General features: G+C 39.5%; 1 protein-coding gene across 1 annotated transcript; it reads right to left on the bottom strand.

The window, feature by feature from the left end:
- Window positions 1–12: 12 nt before the first annotated feature.
- Mcm6 (minichromosome maintenance 6) lies at window positions 13–25,321 on the bottom strand. The gene is made up of 16 exons (XM_089646924.1): window positions 25,115–25,321; window positions 22,717–22,981; window positions 20,624–20,776; window positions 19,333–19,524; window positions 19,003–19,172; window positions 18,578–18,701; window positions 16,635–16,773; window positions 14,392–14,549; window positions 9,998–10,150; window positions 7,469–7,636; window positions 6,637–6,774; window positions 5,701–5,888; window positions 3,424–3,545; window positions 2,831–2,986; window positions 2,539–2,684; window positions 13–2,009 (listed from the first exon to the last, which is right to left on the bottom strand). The coding sequence occupies exons 1-16, from the start codon at window positions 25,204–25,206 to the stop codon at window positions 1,893–1,895; spliced, it is 2,481 nt and encodes an 826-aa protein (XP_089503050.1). The 5' UTR covers window positions 25,207–25,321; the 3' UTR covers window positions 13–1,892.
- Between the last annotated feature and the right edge of the window lie 705 nt (window positions 25,322–26,026).

Here is a 26,026-nt window from a genome sequence, read left to right as displayed (position 1 = left end):
CTAAAAATCAACTCCGAATTTATTTTGTACCAAAAACTTTAAATCTGCTAGTCGTCTAAGCACCCACCATGCGTTTTTTGAGCAGGCCATCAAGTCCAGTACCTCGCTATTTTGAAAAATTACTGACGCCGATCGATAACAAAACTTCATTCGTAAATATCGGGGAAAAATTATTGCCAACTCTACAAAATGAATGCTTCTTTATCTATGGAGAGATTGGCATTTAAGATTTGAATCACAGATGTCACTTATTTGTCAGTCTTTCATTTTTAAGCTGACACTTGAGGTCTGCGTGCTAGCGTGGTTGGCCAGTGGTTAACACAACTCGGGGTCAGTCATTCATGTTAATGACAAAAAAACCAATAATTTTGGTACAAAAAAACAGATTTATTGAATACATAAACATATAAGTTATGCATAGGGCCAGTAGATCAGTTGTTCTTTATGTTCGCTAAGTATGTGAATCCTAAAGCTCAAATTTAAGCCTGCTAATTTAGCCGCTTAATCCTTGCTAGTCTTGGGACTAGTTCACTTTTTAGACGCTGCGGTGCTGGTAATGACACACAACAAATTTTACATAATGTAAATTATAGCGCACTTTCGTCTGGCCGAAATTTGCATTCATCGAGCGATTAGGAAAGTCGATGTTATTAAACGAATAAGGGATGATAATAGTCTGGTGAACATAAGAGGGATTTTAAAAGTTCCAATGTGAGAATTAATTGTCATAATTTAATGATTACTGTACTGACTCCAGCAAAACAAATTCCAAGAAAATTCACCATGTCGTTGGGACTTGTTGGTAAAAATATTTAAAAACCTGAAGGGTGAAAAAAATAAACATGTAAAAGCCCAAAATAAATAAAAAATATGGCAACTTTGATGACAGTTTGGCAAAGAAACACTACACTCTATTTAAACCATAGACAAAACGTAATATATATAGATTGCGTGCTAAGCTCTTGATAACAACTAAGCGAGGATAAAGATCAACTGATATACCGGCACTTAATAAACTTTACTTATACTTCTCAGATCTTTCGATAAAAAAAAAAAACAAATACACAATAGGAATATCACGAAACTAAAATTATTATTACATAGTTTGTCTCTTACATATTTTTTTGTACATAAATCATAGTGGGTAAAGATAACAATCATTTGATGGTCCTGATTTCAAGAGGGGAGATTGAATTTTTTTTAAATTGATTTTTGGAAATAATTCAGTTAATACTGGCTGCAATTTCTACAACATAACACTTATCCATAGACAGAATTATAATATACAAAAGAGATTTTTAATGGTTTTGATTACTGTACTAATTATTATGGCTGATTCTGGCATCCTTAGGGGGTATTTTACCATCTCCGAGTAAACTGTTGATTAGCGGTACTCGTTGAGTACCGCTCTGTATAACTGTTTCGCCATCGTTGAGTTACACTTTCCATCGAGAAAATGTCTGTTTTTACCGCCATGCTAATCCTACGATTAAAGTTACTGAACTCATCTACTCGTAGTTACCAATTTTTTTCCGCAATGTTTTTGACATGTAGACAAGCTTATCTAGGGAATTAACGGACTCGGTAAACTAATGATATTGCAGTCAACTGTCGAGTGTAATTGTTATTCTTGCGAATGTTGACTAATCACCAACGTTTTTGGTTAAAGACTACATAATATTATCATAATTGATAAACAGCAGTCAGAGAATGAGCAGAGTGCAAACAACTTCAATCTTCACTCAAAAGCAGACGGGATAATTAGAGAAATAAATTTGAAAATTATTTTTTTACAAAGATTTTCTTCAGGAACTGTGTGTCTCACTTCTGAAACCTGCGGAGGATTGTCTTAAATATTTGAACTCTCAAGAATATGAAGTGGAACCCGATAGTTAAACGTCCACAACGTAGTTGGGGTGGACAACCAATAAGGGGTCATCTTCCGTCTCTTCTGTCTGGGATTTGGCAGTTCTGAGACCGGTGGTGGAGAGGGGGATGATTACTTGGTCCTGAAATAGATTTAAAAAAAACACCTAAGTCAAACTAATAATATTATGTTATAATTTTAGTAAAAGTACATAACTATGTAGTTCTGAACAGAGTCCACCAAAAAATATTTTAATTTTCTCTTATTTAATAAATCGATACCAAAATTTCCTCAAAAAAGATTTGCAAGTAGGTACTTAAATACCACCCTACTTAATTATAAACCATAGATAATTTGATGGAACATTTTTTTCATTTCAAATAAGGAATCAACAATGTGTTTAAAGAAAAGTCACTACCTCAATGATAATTCTTTTTTCAAACTTTCTTCAGGCAGGTAAGTACCATAATATGTACTGAGAAAATGTGAATAAGAAAGTAAAAAATAAACAACAATTTCATATTTGAAAAAAGAATCTTTACTGAACCATAGAAGTTAGCCACATAGTCAAAGTAAGGCTTGCTTGAATAATTTTCTAAAACTAAACACAAACAAATTTACAGACAGATGGAATGCCAAACGTATAACAGATAGAATGGAGAACAACTTACGTGGTACATGAGCCGATCTAGCACCTTCTCCACCAGAGCCTTCTTCTCTATTAACTCTTCCTCATCCTCTATTTGTTCCGCTATCTGTTCCAAGTACCAGTTGATGACATTACTTCTTCTAATGCCTGAGCTGTCAGATTCATCTTCTGGAAACAGAATACATATTCCAATAAAATATTCATTCATTATGTCATTGAATGACATAAAAAATTCATGTTATTGTAATTGATCGATTAGAAATGGGCATCTCAACAATGGCCATTGGTAGATTGAATATAAGATTTTCTCTTACCGCTTTCTTCCATGGTCAATTCAGCATTCCTCATGTAGATGATGAGCATATTACTGAGAGATTTGTATTCCTCAAAGGACAATGTGAGCTTTTTCTTGGGGACTGAGTCACCACTGACTGCGTCTCCGTCTGTACCATTTGGTGTTCCGTTGGTATCTAAAAAATATTGACAGGAATAAATAATGCTTTATGAGTCACTGTAAGAATAACCACTCAAGCGATATAACATAGTTTTAATGCCGATATTTGAACAAAACTCAGTATAAAAAATGCATTTTTAATATGTAAATAGATGTTCAATTTGTAGAAAACAATTTAAAATGGCGTCTACATGCAGACTACACGATACAAAACATTATCTAGAATATTCTATGAACATTAGCGACATCTTTTGGTATTCGATAGAAGTTTAATCAAGCTAGAAACTAAACATAGCAGATGAACGTGGGAAATTCAAAATAAATTCATTTTAATACCCAAATGTGGGTAGCTATCGCTTATGGGAATTAGCGGTGTTACCCAAATTTGGCTAGCTATTGATCAAGGGTGGTAACGTAGTAATAGATAACGTAAAAACAAGGTGATATCATTACCTCCTTGTCCATTGGTGGCGGGGTGATCAGTGTCAACATCCATGGAAGGTTCAAACTGGGGCTCATCTTCATCCAGATGTATGTCAGGCTGTTCCACGCGGATGATGGACTTGTTTAGCAATCTGGAATTTGGCAGAAAACTGTTTGTTAGAGAACTGATGATGCAGTAAAAAAGAGTTAATCAGTTTTATTTAGTAGTGGCTAATGATGATATAAATGTACTAAAGAAAAACCTCGACTCTGCAGAAACGTACATTTGATACATTTCACTATTGTTAGGTGGGAATGATGTCAATAACTGGATAGCTGCTCAAATAACGGAATGGAGATGAAGAATAGTAATTATTTTTATATTATTATTAAGTACTAGCAGACCTCACAATGCTTTGCTATTGCTAATGTCTTTCTTGGGCGTCTCTGACTTCTTACACCATTCACTACTGTATACCACAATGTTACTGTTAAAAAACTACATTACATCGATTTTTTTTTTATAGAGCGGAGATGGTTTACATATAGTTCCCGTGAGCACTTGCCATAGGCCCATTGTGCTCTCTCCCTTTTTACCTCAATCCTTTAACAGTCACCAGGTCCCTTTTATAAAGTTCACCAGGTTTGTCATTAGATATGTGGCTTTGTCTTCTGGTTCCACAATGTGTGTTCCCAGGTCTCATTTCTCCTCTCCAATCCCCCTTGATTCCATGAAGCCCCACAAGGGAGGAGGGCCTCATCTCTCCTCTCCATTTCCCTTTGGTTCCGTGAAGGCCCCACAAGGGAAGAGGTCACGGAGGTGGCCTCATTTCTCCTCTCCACTCCTGCTTGGTTCCCTAAAGGTCCCACGAGGGAAGAGGATCTCATCTCTCCACTCCTTCTTGGTTCCCCGAAGGCCCCATGGGGGAAGAGTGTACTCCCCGTTGGTTCCCTACACATTGACTTTAATTGGATTCCGTATCTCAACCCGATGCAGAGATATTGCGTTAAGTATTCCTCAGATGTCACCGACTTTTTCTACCATTCTCAAACCACTCTCTAAATACTCCTGGCATTAATAAAATCAAACATTGAAATTTTCAGCGATATTGGCACAGACATAGGAATTAATAGACGAGAAGATAATAGCGAGGGGTAAAATCAACTGTTAAAGAACGAAGGGGGTTAAGCTGACTGTGATTCGTCAATAAATCAATCTGACAGTAAATAGGCATCTCGCATTATAATATCACCATTTACTTCTTAAAAGTAAAATCTGCTTTGGAATGAATAGACATTTTTACATGGGAGCGCAAATTACTCGCCACGTTATGAACAAATTTGCGAAGTTCAAATTCGGTTGTATTTTCAGAGTCGAATATTTCGTTTAAGTATTTAGTTAAGACACTTTTATAAATGTTCATAATTTACTTCCCAGCAACCAACCAGCTTTGTGTTTCGCGTCCAGACGTTTCTCGATATGATAGTATAATATGTTTCTAAAACTGATCTATATTATACGATGTGAATATGCTTAAAATAAAGTAAAATAATGCTTATATATGGAATGTAATACGACAATTGGGTTTATTCTCTTTTTCACATCTATTTTTACAAGTTTTCATAGTACAAGTCAACATTTTGCCGTGTTATTTCGTAAAATGAACCGATGATGCCTCGACCATAGTTTGCACAAGAATGATGACGTCACGTTTTCAAATTTCACTTGAGGCCATACGCCAGCCCAGCCGGTTCCAATGGAACCGGTATGGGGAGTGGGAATAATACGCTTTTAATCACTTAGGGCAGGTCTACTAATATTCATATGTCTATGGATATTGGTGAAGAACTTTCGGAGATTTAAGATTTTGAACAAACGAACATTAACATTTTTATTTATATAGATAGATATATGAATTTTGTTGCTGCTGTTATTACCTATTATTAGAGTTGCTATTACAGTTATAATATTATTTTATTTTTGTTACCACCATAAATGTTATCGCACACTTATCACCATGGCACCAGATCAGCATAGCCTCAGCTCGAGCCATTCAGAATTATTTGCTTGAAACTCCATATTCCAATGCACATTAATCAGCACCGTAACGGCATCACCTCATTTCGGGACAAGCTAGTGAAATGAGGCGAGGCAGTGCCAATCCCATGCCGAGCAGATATGAGTGCGATAACCTTAATATGATTGTTCGACTAGTTTGGTGGGTCCAATTTAATTCAAGGTACAGAAATATCAATTGAAGGATGATTTTAATTTTTGTTCTCCTTCCTAATCTGTCGGATATTCACCTGTAAGCCTCCTGCACGTAGACCGGCGTGACATGTGAGCTGCAGTGCATCTTGGCCATGGCCTCGGAGAGCCGGATCATGGACTCGAGCTGGCGCACCGTGATGCGCCACGTGGACTTGGTGCTGCCCCCCGTGTTGTCCCTCTGCCGGAGCTGCCCGTACAGGTCCACCAGGAGTTTGGCCGAATCCTGCCGGAGAGAAAATTTCAGATATTTGAGGTTAAATGCACGCTGCAAGGAACTAAGAAATTTCACATGGCAAACCTCCCACATCTTTCCGATTGATACCAAACCATCAATTGCACAGGGTGTTAATGGCGGAGCTGCCCGTAGTGGTCTATGAGGAGTTTCGCATAATCTGAAGGACAGAAAACTTCAAATGCTGGTTGAGATTAAATGCACCCGATGGCATCAGCAATAATCAATTGTAAATGGCAAACCTCACACATGCTTGTGAAAGGTTTTTATGTGAATACCACACAAGAGTCCCAAATGCAAGTGGGACTATGATATCCCCAACTATGCTAGTTATGTTCCGAGATAATGTATCGTCATGGTTCAGGCTAAATTCCCCAACTCACTTGCAGGGCTGGCCCTAAGTCAAACAGCGTTTGATGCTAGTAAAAACCTCAAGGGCCTTGTGTTAGGTTATCAGCGCCTCAACGCAATCCAATTGTGCCTGCACAGCACCAGCCCTGCATATATGCATAACTTTTGTTAGAGAAACAATCTTATTTAAAAGAATTTTTTTCGTTTATTTTGCAGGTGGAAATTTCCATTATATGGTATTTTAAAGTTTACGTAACATATTTTAACATTAATATTTGCAGCATCTAAAAAATGTGTGTTGTGGTTTGGTGATTTTTACCTGAGCAGCGATGATATACATCACAAGACTGTAGAATCCACGAGTTAAATAATAGATGAATGGACGTACCTCTGTAAGAATAGGCTTGAAGGATCGAGCGAAGGCAATGTAACGCAGAAGGTCCTCACGGGTATAGAAGCAGTCGTAGGTGTCCTCTTTGTTGCAATGGAGATCCACTATCTTCCTGGCAATGGCGTAGTCTATGGTCTAAACCAAAAATGGAAAAACAGAGTTCAATTATCCAAAGTGCATAGAGTAGAGCTGGGTTGATTTTGTGTGTGGCTATGTCCACCATGCCCCAATATTTTAACGAACGGAGGAGACGGAATATGTACGAAAACAAATAATGTTGGGCAAACATTTGGTTCAATGTTTGTGCAAACATTTGGTTCAATGTTTGTACAAACATTTGGTTCAATGTTTGTACAAACATTTGGTGTTGTTCAATGTTTATGCAAACATTTTGTTCAATGTTTGTGCAAATATATTTCAATGTTTGTGCAAACATTGTCATAAAAGATGCGGCCAAAGATATATACTGAAATCTCTTTTTACACGGTTTTCGAAGTAACACGGTGCTACATTCCTTGCATGTACTTATTACTAAGTATGTACATACTATGCGGAAATCGAGTGCGGGACGGGAAGTGCTGTGAGTTCTCAGTTGAGTGAATTCCGTTGTATATTACGGACATTTTTTCAGGCCTGAAACTTTTCCAAGGTTTTAATATTATATTTTGTCTGTATCATAAATTATAACGATACTTTTAGTATGGGACAGGTTCATAACTTACATGTTTATGTTATTGTAATAAAAAATTCAAGGTTTCAGAACAAGATAAGTGTTTTAAATTATCAATAAAATGGACAGTGATAATAATAAAAAAATAAGATAATTTACCTCAGAACTTTCATCGATAAGGATGAAGAACAGATCGAAACGCGACATGATAGGTGCGCTGAGGTTGACGTTCTGTTGCAATGACTTTGCACGGTCGTACCTTCCGCCGATGGGGTTGGCGGCCGCCAGAATGGACGTTCGCGCATTCAACGTTGCCCTAACTCCAGCCTGAAAAATTGGAAAAATTAATAAATTGAATTTTGTAATGTCAACTATTTCAAATGCATGTACATATTATTTTCTTATGTGATTGTAGAAATATTCAAACAACAGATCGTAGTAGAATGTCCCCTTCATCAGTTTCCTATGCTGAACTCGGTGACTCCTGATGCCGTCCTCTGGCTGAATACCCTCAGCAAACCACTTTGACCTCCACCATACCAAGAAGTAGTGTGTTACACTGTCAAGAGACCAAGCACAGTACAGAATCGAAATGTTGCTTGGAATGGCTTCAACCAAGTTTGATGACAAGATCTGAACAGCCAAGTACATCTCAACCTTCCTCTTCCCCTCAATCTCACAACATTCAATAAATTTGACAGCCTCCATGGTTGACGGTCTCGACTAGCATTTCGGAGGTCGCAATTTCAAATCCCGACGTGCGCAAGTTTGTTTTATTTGATTAATTTGTGTTATTTCACAATTTATTATTGTAAGATAATACATAATACAGCTGTTCAAAGAGTAAAAAACAAATTCTTATGTTTTATAAATTTTAAAATGGGTATTCCAGGAATTATGTTGAACTACAACTCTCAGTTAAATTATATGAATATTCTCAAATTGTCAGACAGAAGAATTTTCACTGACTTGGTATTTCTATATAAAATTCTAAATGATTTAGTTGATAGAATTGATAAGCTTTCGGAATCCACAACGTAATACTAGAAGTCAGGATTTATTTCAGTGCAGAAATTCTGAGACTAACTACCATATGTATTCATCTTTGCCCAGAATACTAATGGAGGGAAACAATTCGTCGCTGTGAAATCAAACCGGCATATCTGCAAAATGCTTGTTTTTCACCAGAGCGCTTTAAAGATTTCGCATATGATACTTTCCTTTTAACGTCCGTTTGGTGCACCTCAAAGCCACCTTATGAATGAATAAAATTTAGACGAATACTGCTTATTGAAGTAGTAGTTGCAAATAAATCGAAAATTGCTTAAATTAAGAGTAAAATGCAGATATGCCAGTATGGCTTTAAAATCAGTGTAATATTTGCATTTGTGTCACAGTGGCTTCTTCTTTTGGAACCTGTTTAAGGTATAAAAAAAGACACTGTTGTCAATGAAAAAATAATTTATTGCTTCACAATTTTTTTTACAAACAATTAACATAATACTGCTTTTTCCTTTGCTGGTAACTTCAAAGTTTCCCAATCGTTTATGGAAATCTGAATAAATTGATGGTATTATCCCGGCGGTAACTAACTTTAGGATACCATTTTTCTTCTTCTCATCAATGGTCTCATGGAATAAGCTTGCATCAGAACAGGATTCACGCTCCCATTGCCCCGTTTATTCCTTTTCTTCGCCTCCTCCCAGGCATGTGATCCGTAGGAGGTTTTGAAGTAAAAGTTGCCGTCGTAAATGAGACAAACATCACCCTGATCTTTCTTCGGTGTGAAAGTTTGTATGACTTGAAAAAACCTCTGTACTGGTAGTAGCTGATTCCTGCAAGGTTTGACTCCTTTCTTTCTTTTAGATAATCTCTGTGATCGGCGATAGATTTTCCACCATCGATATACTCCCGAGAACTTTGAGATCTGTAGTAATGACTAGGAACACTTGAGTTTACAGTTGTGGCAAGGAGGCTTCATGCTTCGTTGGTTCACTCTTCCACGGGTTTTAGACTCGTACTCCTCACCGCAGTTTCGCATCTTTCAGTTTGCTAAAGTTTTTTTATTAAATTTGCCTATTTTAATTTATTTTTTTAACCGGGAGAAATTTTACCCGGGTCAGACATTTTGGCATATATGCCGGTTTGTTTTAGTTGAGGCTGCTATAAACGCTTTTGTTAAGTGCAAACCGGATTATTTGCCAATAAGTCATACAATAAGTCATATCTGGGTGGTAATAAAAATGTACTTTTGTGAGATAATCCAGTTTTACTTACATGATGGACGCATTTCCCCCTTGAAAGTTTTGAAGCAACTGGCGTATTGCGTAATAGGTCTGTCTTCTGCTAAAAAAAATGGCGATTCACGCGTAAATGCATACCGGCCCAACGCCATCTGACAGATTTTTATTCAACTATACGACACGCCGGTTCGAAATAAAAATAGAAGGGAAAAAAAGAAATTTTTTGACACCAATAACTCAAAAGCTCCATTTTTGCATATATGCCGGTTTGATTTAACAGCGACGAATTATACCAAGTCAGTGGACATCTTCAATTTATGTTTAAACAAATATAAAATGTTGTTAAATTCTAAAATGTATGCACAAAATCATGGCTAGTACACCATTAGAAACTTCTGCAAACAGTATGAACAACAAACTTTAAAACCAGGGGTGGTCAACTCACCTTAGCCAATGAGATGGTCTGCTGTTCCATGGCCTCGTGGATGGCCACCTGGTCCTGAGGGTCCATCTTGTCGAACTCGTCGATACAGCACACTCCGTTATCTGCCAACATGAGCGCCCCTGCTTCTATGACAAAGTCAAATGACTCTTCATCCTGAAATAATGACAAAATTAACATGGGTAATTAATGAACGGTTAGCAGATGAGAAGGGTGACTGGATATCTCGTCAAAGTGACAATTCAAAACACCTACAAAAAGTAATATAGTCATGAAAGTGTTGAAGAACATAGTTACCTATTTAATCTAGTTTTTGTTTGATCACTTTTAATGACTCTATATCACTTTTTAAAGGTGCGTTGAATTGTCATTTTGATGAGATATCATGGAACTGCTGAGAAGCTAAGCGGAGTAGTGTTGCAGTTTCAATACCTCTGATAAATCCTCCATCATTGCACAAACAACACTTTACTCATGAAATGATGATATTAAGAGTTTATCAAATATAGACATGGCACGATCAAGTGAATCAGATACTTGAGGCGGGCCATGTTAAGAGTCAGAATAATAGAAGAGTATGTTATGAGATGATATATGAATGTGAATGAGGCAAGAAGTGAGTTGTTTGGCGGTCCGTCCTCTCTGCCTACCCCTACAGGGAAACAGCGTGATGGTTAGTTAAAGAGTTATCAAATATTTTCCGGTTATTTGTAACCCGTTCAATTTTGTCTTTCATGTAACCCTCCCACACAAGAGGGGGGTAATACAAATCCCCCAAACGAGAGCTTTATAAGATATCTAAGTTGCTTTTTACATCACTTATACGGATTCCAAAAAAATTTTTGTTGTGGCTAAAAAACATGTTGTGCTAATATACGTGTTTCTTGTGGCAAAAAAATTATTACATCTTCTATGCACGCCGAAAGATAACTCTGTGCACAAGAGCCGGAATGTTTTCTTTTAACTCTTGACAGGCCAAGATGCCAAACAAAACGTCTTCCGATGACCCCATGATTTTTCTGTCTTATGGGCTTTAAACTATAGAAATCCCAATTATTCAGTCAATTGTTAGTGGTAACTTTTGTATTTGCACAGAAATACGTAAAATACTAAAATGTTACATCTTTAAGTTAGAAGTATTTAAGCTAATATAAGGAGGATAGTAATTTTGGGTACTACCTACTCCCCCACTTGGCTGCGGGATAGTTAAAATAGGCACCATTCATTTCAACTGCCATTTGTATGTAAATGGGACAGCGGAAGTGTGGTATCTTGTTCTGTTAAGGAAAAATGTCGTAGAAATATTGTGAGATAAATCCACGAAGAAACTAAAAAAAGAAGGTGTTTTTATGAAGATTCCTCAAGAAATCCTCTATATATTTTAAATTATCACACATTTTCCTTCTCCTCGACACAGCATCCCCAAGATGACACAGGCCCTGAAGGAAATTATTTTTCTCGGGGCCTCCCGATATTTATAGAATAAAAAATGGAAATTTTTATTTCCTATATTCATTTGTGGAGGATACCAGATCCCACCCTGGGATCGCCATGTTGTCGAATGGTTGAATGTACGTAATTACCTTTACTACGGCAGCTGTGAGACCAGCGGCTGAGGAAGCCTTTCCACTGGTGTAGATAGCCCTGGGGGTGATCTCACTGACTTGCTTCAGGAACTGAGACTTGGCCGTACTGGGGTCTCCCACTATGCAGCAGTTGAGATCACCGCGCAGGGTTGTGCCTAGTTATCGGGGTTAGAATTAACAGGGTTCTACTGTAATTACCTTTACTACGGCAGCTGTGAGACCAGCGGCTGAGGAAGCCTTTCCACTGGTGTAGATAGCCCTGGGGGTGATCTCACTGACTTGCTTCAGGAACTGAGACTTGGCCGTACTGGGGTCTCCCACTATGCAGCAGTTGAGATCACCGCGCAGGGTTGTGCCTAGTTATCGGGGTTAGAATTAACAGGGTTCTACTGTAATTACCTTTACTACGGCAGCTGTGAGACCAGCGGCTGAGGAAGCCTTTCCACTGGTGTAGATAGCCCTGGGGGTGATCTCACTGACTTGCTTCAGGAACTGAGACTTGGCCGTACTGGGGTCTCCCACTATGCAGCAGTTGAGATCACCGCGCAGGGTTGTGCCTAGTTATCGGGGTTAGAATTAACAGGGTTCTACTGTAATTACCTTTACTACGGCAGCTGTGAGACCAGCGGCTGAGGAAGCCTTTCCACTGGTGTAGATAGCCCTGGGGGTGATCTCACTGACTTGCTTCAGGAACTGAGACTTGGCCGTACTGGGGTCTCCCACTATGCAGCAGTTGAGATCACCGCGCAGGGTTGTGCCTAGTTATCGGAGTTAGAATTAACAGGGTTCTACTGTAATTACCTTTACTACGGCAGCTGTGAGACCAGCGGCTGAGGAAGCCTTTCCACTGGTGTAGATAGCCCTGGGGGTGATCTCACTGACTTGCTTCAGGAACTGAGACTTGGCCGTACTGGGGTCTCCCACTATGCAGCAGTTGAGATCACCGCGCAGGGTTGTGCCTAGTTATCGGGGTTAGAATTAACAGGGTTCTACTGTAATTACCTTTACTACGGCAGCTGTGAGACCAGCGGCTGAGGAAGCCTTTCCACTGGTGTAGATAGCCCTGGGGGTGATCTCACTGACTTGCTTCAGGAACTGAGACTTGGCCGTACTGGGGTCTCCCACTATGCAGCAGTTGAGATCACCGCGCAGGGTTGTGCCTAGTTATCGGGGTTAGAATTAACAGGGTTCTACTGTAATTACCTTTACTACGGCAGCTGTGAGACCAGCGGCTGAGGAAGCCTTTCCACTGGTGTAGATAGCCCTGGGGGTGATCTCACTGACTTGCTTCAGGAACTGAGACTTGGCCGTACTGGGGTCTCCCACTATGCAGCAGTTGAGATCACCGCGCAGGGTTGTGCCTAGTTATCGGGGTTAGAATTAACAGGGTTCTACTGTAATTACCTTTACTACGGCAGCTGTGAGACCAGCGGCTGAGGAAGCCTTTCCACTGGTGTAGATAGCCCTGGGGGTGATCTCACTGACTTGCTTCAGGAACTGAGACTTGGCCGTACTGGGGTCTCCCACTATGCAGCAGTTGAGATCACCGCGCAGGGTTGTGCCTAGTTATCGGAGTTAGAATTAACAGGGTTCTACTGTAATTACCTTTACTACGGCAGCTGTGAGACCAGCGGCTGAGGAAGCCTTTCCACTGGTGTAGATAGCCCTGGGGGTGATCTCACTGACTTGCTTCAGGAACTGAGACTTGGCCGTACTGGGGTCTCCCACTATGCAGCAGTTGAGATCACCGCGCAGGGTTGTGCCTAGTTATCGGAGTTAGAATTAACAGGGTTCTACTGTAATTACCTTTACTACGGCAGCTGTGAGACCAGCGGCTGAGGAAGCCTTTCCACTGGTGTAGATAGCCCTGGGGGTGATCTCACTGACTTGCTTCAGGAACTGAGACTTAGCCGTACTGGGGTCTCCCACTATGCAGCAGTTGAGATCACCGCGCAGGGTTGTGCCTAGTTATCGGAGTTAGAATTAACAGGGTTCTACTGTAATTACCTTTACTACGGCAGCTGTGAGACCAGCGGCTGAGGAAGCCTTTCCACTGGTGTAGATAGCCCTGGGGGTGATCTCACTGACTTGCTTCAGGAACTGAGACTTGGCCGTACTGGGGTCTCCCACTATGCAGCAGTTGAGATCACCGCGCAGGGTTGTGCCTAGTTATCGGGGTTAGAATTAACAGGGTTCTACTGTAATTACCTTTACTACGGCAGCTGTGAGACCAGCGGCTGAGGAAGCCTTTCCACTGGTGTAGATAGCCCTGGGGGTGATCTCACTGACTTGCTTCAGGAACTGAGACTTGGCCGTACTGGGGTCTCCCACTATGCAGCAGTTGAGATCACCGCGCAGGGTTGTGCCTAGTTATCGGAGTTAGAATTAACAGGGTTCTACTGTAATTACCTTTACTACGGCAGCTGTGAGACCAGCGGCTGAGGAAGCCTTTCCACTGGTGTAGATAGCCCTGGGGGTGATCTCACTGACTTGCTTCAGGAACTGAGACTTGGCCGTACTGGGGTCTCCCACTATGCAGCAGTTGAGATCACCGCGCAGGGTTGTGCCTAGTTATCGGGGTTAGAATTAACAGGGTTCTACTGTAATTACCTTTACTACGGCAGCTGTGAGACCAGCGGCTGAGGAAGCCTTTCCACTGGTGTAGATAGCCCTGGGGGTGATCTCACTGACTTGCTTCAGGAACTGAGACTTGGCCGTACTGGGGTCTCCCACTATGCAGCAGTTGAGATCACCGCGCAGGGTTGTGCCTAGTTATCGGGGTTAGAATTAACAGGGTTCTACTGTAATTACCTTTACTACGGCAGCTGTGAGACCAGCGGCTGAGGAAGCCTTTCCACTGGTGTAGATAGCCCTGGGGGTGATCTCACTGACTTGCTTCAGGAACTGAGACTTGGCCGTACTGGGGTCTCCCACTATGCAGCAGTTGAGGTCACCGCGCAGGGTTGTGCCTAGAAATATTTATTAATTTAATTTATTTAATGCATACTTCTTCCACAAAGTTTTTCACTACTAATATATGTCATAATTAGAAAATCGCTGTCAATTGGAAAGGCTGTTTGTTTTACTAGTATTTCAATGGAAATAAAGCACTCTAACTAACTAACCATTACTCTGTTTCCCCGCAGGGGTAGGCAGAGAGGACGGACCGCCAAACAACTCGGTCTTGGCACACACTTCTTGCCTCATTCACATCCATACATCGTCTCATACATACTCTTCTATTATTATACACTGTTTTCATACTCTCTCTTTCAAACACCATTACTTTAGACTTACTTACATTCATCATAAACTCATTCTTCATGCATACTTCGTTCATCCTAGACACGAGAGACTGTAGATCATCTATACCAAGGCTGCCCAACCTTTTTAACAGTTGGGCGAAATTGACGATTTTGAATCACTGGCGGGCCACTGAATACCTGACGGTTCCTATTTCCATGGGGGGGGGGGGGGTTGTTAGAGAATTTCTATACAACATAATTCCCCACAAAAAAAAATCAAAATGAGTGCTCCCCACAAAATATTTGAAATCCATGGGGGGGGGGGGGGGTTGTTACGGAACTTCGCTGAGAAAAAATTGCGCGTACCCAATAACATCATATGTGATTCCCCACAACAATTTTTCGATTTCTTATTTTTTCGAGGGGGGGGGGGGGGGGGGGGGGGAGGGGGTGGCTACAAGATTCCATTTCGGACGCAAAAGATATTATATCAAAAACCGGTGTATTTTTGTTTAAAAAATGAGTTCAACAGGTTAGATTTTTTCGTCGCTGATTCTCGTTCTTTTTCAAATTGGCGGGTTTTTTGAAAATGGTTCACGCGGGCCACTTATAATTCGTTCGCGGGCCACATTGTGGCCCACGGGCCTGGGGTTAGGCAGCCTTGATCTATACTATTAGCAATCAGCACCGCATTATCAGCATACAACAGGCAACATACTTTCAAATTATTCAAATTCGCGCCCAATCCCACCTCTTTGAATTCTTGCATACAATTATCCATGTATAGATTGAATAACCACGGTGACATTACGCAGCCTTGTTTAACACCTTTTGTGATATCAAAACACCCCGTAAAACCACCGTTTACCCTAACACATGCAACGCTTCCCTCATACAGAGACGCAATTGCCTGAGTCAGATTTGTATTCACTCCATACTTGGACAACACCTTCCATAGCTTTTTCCTGTCGACTCGGTCGTATGCTTTTTGTAGATCTACAAAGGCACAGAAAAGTTTCTGGTTTTTTTCCAGAAACTTCTCAGTGAGCATACGCAATGAGAAGATCTGGTCCATGCACCCCCTTCCGCTCATAAAAGCACCTTGTACATCCCATATTTTATCACGCACGGTTTGTTAATGCACGGTTTCACGGTTTATCTTGGCTTCATGAGAAAGGGACGTTTCTTCGAGTCATTTTTGTGTAAGTCAACTCATATGTGGGACGAGCTACCGTCATCTATATTGTCACCTTATATATGGTCTTCTTCAAGACCCGCATTAATAAATCCCTACCTACAGCCCTTACCTTTAAGTGCCTCACCACGCCGTGCAACTTGGTGGTGATAAAGTTACCCCGTTTGTACGCTGTACAGTCAGGTACGTTCTTGTAACTTGTGTGTAAAAAAATCTGTTTTCAGATATCAATCTAAAGCTAAAAAAAACTCTGGCCAAATGAAATTTACACAGATTTTTCTGCCAGAAGAAATAGTTCATAAAACTACACCTATATATATAATATATATAAGGCTCGTAAAATTAATTTTACAACTGGCGTTATGGCGCCATAGTCCTATTTGTTACTCCGCAGTTTATTAAAATTAAAAATAAATAAAAATCCTAGTTACTATTTAACTCTAAAAATTCTGTTTGTAAAATATAAAATTCAATTGAGCACAGTGTCTCCTAGTGAGGAGGACTGAGAAAACAATCCATATCGCTTTGTATTTCACATATCTTTTTAAAATGTAAAAATTATACAGTAATTAAATAAATGCAATAGAAAAAAAAATTAATTAATTTAATCATACCTTCCATGGTTGTCTTAGCAACACCACCAAACAGCATCAGTAGAATGCCACGCTTAACTTCGTTGTTGCCATGGATACTGGGGAACAGGCTGGTGATGAGGTTCTGGTACAGATTTCTGTCTCTGGACATCTCGTAAACCTGGAAAACATTATATTGCGTATTAAACACTGCTCCAACAATAAATATTCAGCTACCAAGTAATCAGCATTTGAAAATGTTTAGTATGTCAAAAATAATCTGTATGTTTTTCATTTCCTATAATGTACTTACAGTAGAACCTCGTTAATTCGAAATCCAGCGGACATCAAAAATCAAATTTCGAATTAACGAATTCCCACGTAATTCGAAATTTTATGAAAAAAAAAAAAAAAAAATAGGCCGAAAATCGATTTTCTCGGCCGCCTCTTCAAATCCGGGTGGTTTTTAGTTGTAAATTCGTATTAATACCAATTATTTCTTTATTTTCGCGGTCGATTACCGTAGCGGCCGGCCCTGTAAATTCAGATATTCGCAATAAATTCGTAAAAATGCTATATATTTACGCGTAAATCGAGATTTCGCTGCCGATTTCGGTCGCGGCCTATCCTTTAAATTGAGATATTCGTAAAAATACGATATATTTCCGCATAAATCGAGATTTCGCGGTATTTTTCTGTCGCGGCCGGCCCTTTATTTCAAATATCTGAATTTGAATTCGTAAAAATACGATATATTTCCGCGTAAAACGAGGATTCGCGGCCGTATTCTGTCGCGGCCGGCTCTTCAAATTCAGATATTCGAAAAAAAATCATAAAAATGCTATATATTTACGCGTAAATCGAGATTTCGCTGCCGATTTCGGTCGCGGCCTACCCTTTAAATTGAGATATTCGTAAAAATACGATATATTTCCGCGTAAATCGAGATTTCGTGGTAATTTTCTGTCGCGGCCGGCCCTTTATTTCAAATATCTGAATTTGAATTCGTAAAAATATGATATATTTCCGCGTAAAACGAGAATTCGCGGCCGTATTCCGTCGCGGCCGGCTCTTCAAATTCAGATATTCAAAATAAATTCGTAAAAATATGATATATTTCCGCGTAAATCGAATTTTGTCGGCAGTTTTTCGTCGCGGCCGGCCTTTTATGTTCAGATATTTGAAGTAAATTCGTAAAAATATGTCATATTTCGGCATGGATCGAAATTTTTCGGCCGATTTCCGTCGCGCCGTATTTTTTCAACGCGGATATTCGAAGTAAAGTTAGTAAAAATACGATATATTTACGCGTAAATCGAAATTACGCGGCCGAGTTTCGTCGCGGCCGACCCTTTAAATGCAGATATTTGGCGTAAACTCGTAAAACTACGACATATATCCACGTAAAATGTATTTTCTCGGCCCTTTAAACTCTGATATTCGAAATAAATTTGAAAAAATACAACATTCCAGTGTAAATCGATTCAGATTTACAAAATAATAATACTAATTAGGACGATGTATAACCACGTAAAAATACATTTTTCGGCGTTTTACCGCAACGCTGACTTTTGGAATCAGATTTATGAAATATTATGATTTATTTTCGCAAAAAGCAGATTTTTTCAAATTACACGAACAAATTTTCGTGTGCGGACAAAAATAAATTTCGAATTACGAATTAACGAATTTCGAATTAAAAAAAAATTTGTATGAAAAAATTTTTCAGCGGAAATTTTTTTTGCGAAAATTTCGAATTACGCGTTTTTTCGAATTATCGGGGTTCGAATTAACGGGGTTCTACTGTATAAGGTTTATCGCACTGCAAATAAATTGTTTAAATAGTACAATTAAACGACTTAGACCCTAAATTTGTAAAGTTATTGAAAAAATTGTGCAAATTGAATAAATAAAGATTAAAAGCATTTATGATAATTTATCACACACATATATTAGAGTTTATATAAGCGGGTCTGTTTAGTTACCTTGTCCCATTCCTGGTCAGTCATCTGCTTCTTCATGTCCTCGGAGGTCAAGTCATCTGCTGGAAGGTCTGAGGCTCCGAATCTGCCAGAAGTAGACTGGACACTGCAGGCTAAGAAGGCAGTTCTGAAATAGTAAATACGCAGTCAACATCATGATCAAGAGTAAAGGCATACCGCTCCTGAAGAGTCGTGATAAACTTGGTGTTAGAACTAGGATGAGAAAAACAGAACCAAAGTAACTGCCAGGGCTCTCTCTCTCGCAAGACGTTGGCCACAGACAAGTCAATGAAATTGTTTATATGTTCAAGAAAGTATTATTATACGAACAGGGGGTGTCTGTGAAGTCATATCGACTGCCAGCCTAGAATTAGTTAATACAATGCCACATGACGTGGGGCCGAAGGCAACCAAAACTCTGGACTCACTTGTAATGCAGCTCCCGAACGCCGAGCGCCTTAAGTCCTCGCACGCCCTCTGCCTGTCCCTCGCCGCCTGCCCTGCGAGACGTGATCTCCGCCTTGGTGCCGGGCATCGCCAGGGCGCCAGTATTGGGCACCACGATCAAGGTACCCGTGAAGTCGTAGCGATCGCCGGCCTGAAAATAATTAATACGTTAGCTGCCACGTCCACTGCGGGTAGAATTTAAAACAATGTTAATAATTACATATTTAAACACTAGACACAGTAGACCACCGATAATTAAAGAAAACGCGTAAATCAACATTTTTGCCAGAAAAACATTGTGTAAATCATACCTGAACAGTTTCCACAGTCTCCGCTCTCAGGATGACTTCCACAGAGCGAGGGATGCATCCTCGGGGAAGTTCAGCTTGCGTCTCTTGGATCCTGGCCTTCTGAAAGTCCACAAAAACACTCCGGTCCGTGTCCAGCAAGAAGCGGCGACGGTTGGAGCAAACAGGATTCCGGCAGATTGTGGGGATGGTGTACTGGAATTATTATAACACCGTACTTTTGATGACTGCTTCATTTTGTATAAAGAATTCCCATTCCTAAAGAGATCTTTTTGTGAAGTCACTCCACACAAAAAACCCTTGTAAATATTGATTTATTTTTGGGGTATTATGCCATCCCGACATCCTGGGGTAAACTCAGCCATCCTGACAAATCGGCAATTGCAGAGCATTTAATTGAAACCGGCCATTACTTTGGATTTGATCCTGAAGTCCTAGGAAGACTTCTAGGGCCCTTACTAATAAACATGTTTTAAATTTTACACAGCTGATAAATAACCATTAATGTATCGTAAATGGTAGTTTAACAGTTGTGTAAAATTTACACAATTGTAAGGTGGTAGTTCTAGCATGTGCGCAGATATCACAGGCCACTTTTGTCAAGTCAGGTGGGTAATTAAGTTTATTAGTTAAAAAAAAAAGTTTAATTAATTCGGTACATATCTCTGATCTCTAAATAGTATAAAATAAAAACTGTCTGTTTGTGCGCTTAGTACTTCTAAACTACGCAACAGATTTTGATAGGTTTTTCACCATCATTTAGAGATTTTCTTTATTGAATTCAAAACTTTAGTCCAAATCATTCTTAGCCCCGAGCAACGCTGAGTACATGTCAGCTAGTTAAAAATAATATGTACTAACAATTTATTCTCAATGAAAATATGAAACAGAAGAGAAAATAAAAAGCATCAATATTATCGTTAATATTTTGTATAGACATTCCCAACTAACCAATAAATAACTAAGCCGTCAAAAGGGCTGTTTGTTTCTTACAATAAATAAATAATAAAGTGTATGAAATCATTTGCGACTGTTATAATGTTGTAAATAATTTGTGACTGTTTTCATACATTTTTATCGGCGTGCAACTATCGCTCGATACTTATCTTTCATCATGCCTGGACGGAGTATTGACGATAATATTGACAATTGACATTGATCGTCTCATGGGCACTTAACGTCTCTCCCAATTGAGCTAAGAAGACTTTTTTTTAATTGTCAATTTTATTTTTGTTGAATCCTATACATTTATTTCTCAGCAGACTATGTAAAAATAGCAGTAAAACAGACCAACCTTGAACTGCTGTTCAACATCCTTCACAACAGTCTGGCAGTCCATGCAGGTGAAGGTCCCGGAGACCAGCTCAGGGTGTACTGGGTGGGTGCGCACCACCTGACCTGATATCCTGATCAGAGTGCCAATGCGCGCAGTGGTCAGCTCTCGGACCTGATTTAAAAAATACAATTTTATTATTGCATGGCTTTGGGTGCAGTACAACGCATACCGCATTATGTTCAGACTTCCCAGCAACTGCAGTGCCTTTTCTATGTTTACCGTGGGGTGAGTTCCTGGCTTTGCAGCCCTTATAAGAACAAGGGAAATGTCCTCATCATGGAATTCCTTCAAGACTTCAATATTCTAACATCGACGCATGTTAGAGAAAGATATTGGCACTACTACATATAATGGCGACAGATCAGGCCTGCGATTCTGGAGTTAAACGATCAATCGTTTTCGTATGCGCCGTCTTCGAGTGAAAAAAACTACTAGTCGTCGCGACTAACTTTTTCGAATGTTTCAATTTTACGTATTCTTGAGCGTCGAACGGTCGAAGTTGGTAGAAGAGATGATTATATTGGCACCCCTGTGAATATTTTCTATGTTCCTGATGTTTTTGGGATTTCTATGGTGTGACTGTCAAACAGACAACAGTTATTCGTTATTCAAAACAGAAATGGCTGCGGGACATATTACAAATTGCCAAAAGCAACTCTTAATTGAGCTTGTAAGCTCCGATAAAGACTTAGTAAGTGGGAAATTTTCACCCACTTTTACATTTGCGGAATCCGCGCGGTAAAACAAAAATTGACAGCTAGACTAGATTTTGACAGCCAATTCCATAGAAACGCCAACAACCTACCACTCGCTGCCCTGTTTCTACTGGTTATACCCAGTAGTTGTCGTGTGGAATGACTTTTGACGTTTGGCGTCGAAGTATGTACCTTCGACCAATTTCGGGAATAGCAACGATGACCAACGTACGTACTTTCAACGGCGATTACGAGCGCCCTCGATTCAGGAATAGAGCCCCAGTAGACATGCTTTTTATTTTTAATGTTACATCTCACAAGAGTAGTCTGTACAGTGTAGAGACAGGGGAACTATATCTTTAATTCTATCAGTTTCCTCAAAAAAAACTTAAGTCCAGTCCTCTTCTTCATTCTGATGATCATTCTGTATGCCATATTCCAGTGCTGATAGCCTCCATTCGAAGCTTTAGTAAAACCGTAACTCTGATTTGGATTCCTGGACATGTTGGCATCGTGGAATGATATTGCAGATTCCTTGGCAAAACAAGGAGCATCCAACCCTATTGTTACCCTCGTAAACCACATTCCCCTATCTGACGCTTTTTCCATCCTCAAAGATAGATCCAGAAATGTTTGGTCGGAGTATTGGCATATTGCTAGTCAATCCAAGGGAGCCTGCTTTGCCTCAATACAAAGGACTATCCCATCAAAACCGTGGTTTCAACGACTCCCCCATTTCCCCAAAAAAGAAATTTCCTCGCTTATTACATTGTTCCGTTCCTTCACATCTTTTTAAAATTCACATGCTTGACTTTTCAAGACTGAATTTGACTCCAATCTTCAAGATAATTTTGATATTTGCCGATTTAAACAAAATTAATATATAAATTAACCTGCCATTTCTCCTTAATTTAAAATAATGGCCTAGAACACGCCTGAAGGGTGAAAGCCAAAGACGTTTGAAAAAATATTAAATTATATCACCACTCAGTTGGACAGCATTGTGAGATGGGTTAAGATAGGGGATGTAGGAAGGGATTTATTAATGTGGGTCTTAACTCTTAATGTGTCAGTGCAAAATCTTTACTGTCCACCAGTTGATTCTATTTTCGTAACAACTTAAATGTTTTTTGCAAAATTATAATGTGATTAAATATTGATAAAAACAGTATATCGTCTACCATATATTTAGATACCGCAGTATCTAAATGGATTTGCCAGCACTAAAGCGATTAAAGAGGTCCAGATTGTATTAAGGAGGAAAAACAGGCGGTACCTCGTTCCCATCTCCTTCCCCTACCCACTACCTTCAGCCTCACAACAAAAAATATTTATAAGAATTAAACATAAAATCACCTTGTGTCTGGTGGGCACGTCCGTAAAAGACACGTAGAACTCCTTCTTCTGCGCATCCTTGCTCTGCTCTGTGATGCCCAGCACGTAGTTGGCCACCGCCTGGCAGAGGAACGGGAACACTCGGAAGTATTCCTCGATGACGGTGGTGCTGAGATGCTGGTTGTAGCGCTCCACGTCGTCGAAGCTCACCTCCAGGGTACTCAGCTCCGCCTTGGCCAGCTCCTGGGCTGGGCCGTGGTATTTTACAACGTGGTCTTCTTTGAATCTGGAATTTATAGATGCTTTTAATTAGTGCAAAATCGTATTATATCGACATTTTTTAGTTTATTTTAATGTGAATATCCATGGAATTTCCTGGAGAGACCATATTACAAATGAGGAGGTTCTCCAAAGAATCGAAGGAGGAAGGCACCTGCTCAGGACCTTGTCCGAAAGGCGTGCAAGATGGATCGGCCATGTTATACGACAAGAAGGCCTCTTGCATGTCATAATGGAGGGTATGACCGAGGGGACCAACTCTAGGGGACGCCCACGCCGAGAGTACCTGGAGGACCTGCTGGTGGACGTGCGCTGCTCATCATATGCACAAGTCAAAAGAGCCGCACAAGACAGGGAAGAATGGAAGAGGAGATTAGATGAAATTGCTGCAAACCAATCCCAGGATTGAAACCAGAGAGAGAGAAAGAATAATATAAGAGGTGCCTTGTGGGTGTTTCGTGATCCAAATATTTGGCTAATTGAGGCTTAAATTTCCAGTACAAATCTGAGATTGCGAAATTCAAATGGAGATCTACGATGTCAGGTAAATGAATGGTTGTTCCCATTCAAATTTGTATGGAAGGCACTTCTAGTTATCTTTATTTTATGTGGAGACTATGGCAACCCCAATTCGATATGTTGAAGTAGTGGGGATGGGAAGGAGATTGGGAAGAGGAAGATGGGGAAATACCTGACTATTCAAATCTGGTCAATAAACACGGCTAAAGCCATTTCAAGCAATGTATCAATTCTGAATAGTGGTCTTACTACATATGTCTATTTCTAACAATAGAGCAGTTTAAGTCTCTCGTGTTTAAAATGAACAAAGGATGTATGCAGAATCAGATGTTTATGAATTATATTAATCAGTCATGGTGGTAAGACAGAGAGCTTTAGAAATGAGATCCCTGAGACATGTGTGCGGTAAAACCGTGTATGATCGTGTGAGGAATGTGGAGGTTAGCAAAGAATGAAAGGCTGATGTAAGTGTAATGAGTAAGATTAAGAAAGGGACAAGATGGTTTGGGCATGTAGAGCGAATGAAAGAAGAAAGGAAGTAAGGAGAATATATGTACGGCAGAAGAAGTCATGACACCCGAGGAAGACATGGCACAATAAAGTGAACCAGATACTTGAGTCAGGCCTTGTCAAGAGTCAGAATAACAGAAGGGTACATGAGACGATGTATGAAAGTGAATGAAGCAAGGAGTGTGTGCCAAGACAGAGACCATCCTCTCCGCCTATCCCAGCGGAGAAATGGCATGATTGTTAGTTAGGGTAAATATTTCCCTAAACGCCGAACTTTTAATATATAGGCACAGATAAAATTCAAAAATTACCTTATAAAACTTGCTGCCATTTTGGACATTTTTTTGTATGGACTGACACTTGCGAAAGTTGCATTTCAATCAAAAATGCAAAAATTACTTTATTAACCCAAACTAAAACCTAATAACCTATTTTGTGCATTTAAATACTTGTTTCTTATAGTAAATAGTGTAATATCCATATCTGCGCCTAAAAGTACAGAGGTTGGGGAAATAATTACAATAAAAAAATTATGCAAAAGGCCATGGGAGAAACATTTGGCCTGGAGCCCCTAGACAGCCTCGACTCTGTGCGTGCAATCCATAATGGGAATGTATGGCGAGCGATATGGTGAAAAAGACAAAGCCAATATATAGGAGAGTATAGCGTAAGTGTGAGACTAGCTAAGGTTATTTGACTTCTTAACTAAAGATTTTAAAAACAATAATCACAAGCAGAAGTTAAAGATGTTATGTTTACAATGAAACCATCTTAGGCTTACAAAACTTTATAATTTAAACTGGGGAAGTTAGTTTTTATGCTTCAAACAATCTATAAACACGAGTACTATGTGGAGCCATCGTTGTATAAATGAACTTCTTATGGTCCTTGATTTTGAGCAAATGATGACACAAACAAAATAATAACCGCAAAAAAATTCTACTTTATAAACTTTAATTGTATTTTTATCAGCCGTTTATAATTTATAATGTGATTGTCACAATGCTAATTCTGTCGAAATACATTATTATTTAACAAATTTTTAAAAATCAGTTCGAGCACATTGTATTAGGGAATGTGTCAAACATTAAACAATGCGTTTGGTACTCACTCTTCGAGAAAATCCTGGAAAAGTTTTTGACACCGCACACCAACTTCATCTTTGACGCGGATCTGTCCAATATGAGCATCGGCCACATCCATTTTTGATAATTATTATAACACGAACAACAACGAAAACAACAAACTCAACAGGAACAAAAAGTCAAGAAACGAATAAACTTGACAACGGACCGGATTTGGCGCGAAACGTGACGCAGATTTTTAGCTGTTCAACGGTTCAATCCAAATAAAATAATCTATGGTTGTTAGTTAGGTACTTTAAAAAAATATATTTTTAGATTATCTCCACAACATTGTCATTTTTGAAGGTGCTGTGAGGGGGTCTTTTTGAAGAAAGGAAGGATTGAACCTGGGTCTAGTGGAAACCAACTTTGTAGGAGAAAGAAAACACTGAGGGCGATGGCAAATCAATCCACAACATTGTTGTTGAGCACAATCATGGGTCGTTGAAGCGACCCAGGGCCGTATTTACCCGCAGGCTATCAAGGATGCAGCATATAGACCTGCACTACAAAAGGGGCTTGCACCACAAATTATTAAAAGTTAAGTTGTAAATAAATTAAAAATTATGAGTAGCTTCATCAGTATGAAATGTAGGCGCAAAAAAATAGCCACAAAGCTATTTCCAATATAAGTAATGTAATTACTATAATTTTTTATCAATACATTTCTATCCGTGCCAGATTAGCCAAGTGGCAGAAGTGGCAAATGCTCAGTTCCCCGCAGCTCTAGAGGCCCCGAGCACCGACTGAAAAAAAAACTGAATAAAAATAATCAGGAGAGTATAAATAGGAGAAAATAAAAAGAAGACGATCAATTTTCACCTGCGGCGCATTTTCAGTGTAGGTATTCATAAAATGATAATTCGTATGACCAGAACATGTTCTTTAATATTTCAGGA

This window comes from Hesperophylax consimilis, chromosome 25 (assembly GCF_061612785.1).
Source record: "Hesperophylax consimilis isolate HC1 chromosome 25, BYU_Hcon_1.0, whole genome shotgun sequence".
Taxonomy (NCBI): Eukaryota; Metazoa; Arthropoda; class Insecta; order Trichoptera; family Limnephilidae; genus Hesperophylax; species Hesperophylax consimilis.
Note: the sequence above shows the minus strand (reverse complement) of the source record. Positions and strands in the feature narration are given on the sequence as shown.